At 29.7% G+C, this 3,286-nt stretch overlaps 1 protein-coding gene across 1 annotated transcript; it reads right to left on the reverse strand.

Moving 5' to 3' along the window:
- Nucleotides 1-1,118: 1,118 nt before the first annotated feature.
- LOC136092227 (uncharacterized) lies at nt 1,119-3,056 on the reverse strand. Its single transcript, XM_065819990.1, has 2 exons — nt 2,928-3,056; nt 1,119-2,476 (listed from the first exon to the last, which is right to left on the reverse strand). The coding sequence occupies exon 2, from the start codon at nt 1,855-1,857 to the stop codon at nt 1,177-1,179; it is 681 nt and encodes a 226-aa protein (XP_065676062.1). The 5' UTR covers nt 1,858-2,476; nt 2,928-3,056; the 3' UTR covers nt 1,119-1,176.
- Nucleotides 3,057-3,286: the final 230 nt, after the last annotated feature.

The raw sequence follows: 3,286 nt of genomic DNA on the forward strand, positions 1-3,286 counted from the left end.
TGTTTTTTTTTTATCTTTATAATTAAGGAACTTTACAACTATTGTTCGTCGCTTTTTTTGTCTAGATTCTTTTTGTTTTCCAGTTCTGTGGGCTCTTTCTATTTGAATGTCATGTTTTATATTTAACTTTTTCTTTAATAAAACATTTTACTTTCGACTCGCTTTCTTCCCATGATTTGTTTTCTTTTTCTTCAAAACCTTCGAACCTCAAGTTGCTTCTCCTGCTACGATCTTTTAATTCAGCAATTTTGTCGATAAAAAGTTCGCTTGAAATTTTTTTTTCATTTTCTTTGATATGATTTTTTATTTTTTCATTAAGTTCGTTCGTTTCCTTTATGGTTTTTTCGTATAGTTCATTTTGAAAATTCATCCCGTCGTTTATTAAAGCAATTTCATTTTTTAGTGATATATTTTCGTTTTTTAATTGCTCTATTTTTACTTCCAGTTTGTCAATTTTCTCTCCAAAGATTTTTAATAAAGTATTTTCATAGGCTTCTAATAGCTCTTTCACTCGCGTGATTGTTAAACTTTTAACCAATCTTTTTTTAAAGAAAAAGAGCGTCTTATCTCGACGAAAGCTTTACGCAAAAAAAAGTTCGAACTCGGAACTTCTCGTTCCGAGTTCGATCTCGATCGAAAAAAGTTTTTCTTAAGAATATGTCTATTCTCATACTATACTATAAAGATATAAATTACGACTAGAATATACAAGTTAAATATTATTAAAAGTTACTACTTTTAATAATATTTAACTTGTTAAATTATCACTATAAAAATGCCGTAAAATAATAACAATTCGCTTTTAGTAGGGAAGAGTTGCCTTAATTGGAACACTTTAGGAAAAAATATTTATTAACCAAAGATGGCTTAACTATGAAAACATTTATGAATTAAATAATATAGATATACAACCCTACTATGCTTTTATTAATGATTCGACTCTATTGATCGCACCCTTATTGGATATAAACTTTGATTTTTCAAGGCACCATTTTGTTCCAATAAAGGCAACTGGTCTCCTTGAATGGAACACATATATTCTTTAATTAGAACAGTTCTAATATTTGAATAAATTACAGCTATAAAACTTATGGCTCAAAGGAAAAATTAATTGATTAGCTTTTTAGTAAAAGATATTTAAAAGATATAATAACAAATAAAAATTACAACAAATATTTAATCCTTTTTTCGCAATTCATAAGTCTTTTTTTCTTGCAGCTTCTGCACTTGGGATGGTAGTGGTGATATGTGGTGTGTTGTGGTGGCGATGGTGATTTTATTTGATGTGCTCAATTTCATTTGGTCCATGGTGATTGAGTCAAGTGCTACTTTGCTTTCCTGTGGTTTTTGCAATAGTTTGGCAGTTATTGGATTTAGTGTGAGCTTTTTTTTTGTAGATTTTTTAATTTGTTTGGAAGCTATTTGATTTAGTGTGTGCTTTTGATTTCTTGGTGTAATTTCTAGAGCACGTCTATATGGGGAGCTTGTAAGATCAGCCGCCTGAGTTGTTCGTGATCTTCTTTTTTTGTTTTTTACTTCAAGTGAAACCACTGGCAAAAGAGACAAAGTTGAAACTGAAACATGACATTTTAATTTTTTTTCACTTGATTTATCTGTAGATAGTTTTGTCATCCCATCTATACTTTCAGATGACTGAAGATTGTTTGAAGGACCAACATCAGTAAATGAAGAGGCTGTAAAATCAGAATCAGTGAATACATTTATGTCCAAAGGCCACAACCCACTAGCCTGAAATCCTTTCATAGCAATTCTCAATGATGCTGCCTGACTATATGCGTCACCAAATAATTCTGCAACTTGCCAAGTTGTTACTGGTTGTGATATATGTGACCGCATCCATTTCAATTCCAACTCGTTTTTTGCCCCTTGCACTAATAATTTTTATCTAACCATCTTGAACTGTTGATAAACTAGTTTCATCCATATTATAAAGTCTGTCTGGAGTTAACTTTTCTTCCATGTATAACTTTGAAAGTAAATTAAAGAAAGATTGCACTCCCTCTTTATTAAAACCTTGTGCACGTGCAATTGATGTTGATTCAGGCCCACGAAGCGACAGTTGTGGGTGCCTTTGCATAAATGCATAATACCACTTTTTTCCTGCCATTCGTGTTTGTTTGTTAAAATTATGTGTGATGTTGTTAGCTTCCGCAATATCAAATGCTAGACGACGAAGATCATCAATCCTTAATCCAAAGTACATCGATTCTTATAATAAACAGTGATCAGCTAGTTCTGTTTCAATTTCATTAGGTAAGGTGGTAAGTCGACCATGAAATTTCACATTTGCAACAGCAACTTTGTTTTTTTCATTTACATGCCTTGACAAAGTTGCTTTTGGAATACAAAATTCATAAGCGGCTTCATTTAAGCTGATTTCTCCTTGTTTTATTGCTTCAACAGCCTTTTTCAAGTTTTCTACTTTCCATTTTCCATATTTTCGTGGTGTTTGCATCTAAAATAAAAGGAAATTACTATGAAGATACATAAGGAGAGTTTTATAATCTTATTACAGGCTTATTTTTTCTTATATTTATTTGTTATTCATATATGATTAAGTTAATTACATACTCATTATATAATCATTATTTTTCATCATTTTTGTTTAGTTAATCATTAACTATATAAATCAAAATCTATATAAACTATATAAAGTTTGCAACTTTATATATTAACTTCTATATACAGTAAAAAACTTATGCTGGGTATATACTTTATGTTGTCTTACAAGTTTATCCGTTAAATAGAAATGTATAACTTTTGTAAAACTTTTACATTTTATTTTTCACTAAAAGATAAAATGATTTGTTAATTAAAGTATACGATGTTTACAATCAACTTTATATCCTTAGACTATGACTAGACTTTAGACTATGAAAAAAATTTTGTGAAAAATCATTTCATACTTTAAAGCAAGACTAAATAGCAATTCCAAAAAAGCAACAAATGTCTAACAATAATACTGTCTATAAAAGAAATTCGCTTTAAAAAAATATTATACAGTCGGACTAATGAAATTTTCTGATAATTCGGACGTCAAGTAGCGTGTTATGAGATGACATCGTTTCAATTACGGCAACTTCTGAAGTTCCATTCTGGGCAACATAGGACCATGGTGTTGTAGCAAAATATTTACATACAAGTAACAACTTACAATATAAGCTCTTAATATCACATAGACTTGAAACCCTTAAAATTTTAAATTTTAAAAAAATTATCATCAAACTCAATATCGTTAAGCTTCTGTAATCGTTTAAATGCAACG

The sequence above is a fragment of the Hydra vulgaris genome, chromosome 15, assembly GCF_038396675.1.
Source record: "Hydra vulgaris chromosome 15, alternate assembly HydraT2T_AEP".
Taxonomy (NCBI): domain Eukaryota; kingdom Metazoa; phylum Cnidaria; class Hydrozoa; order Anthoathecata; family Hydridae; genus Hydra; species Hydra vulgaris.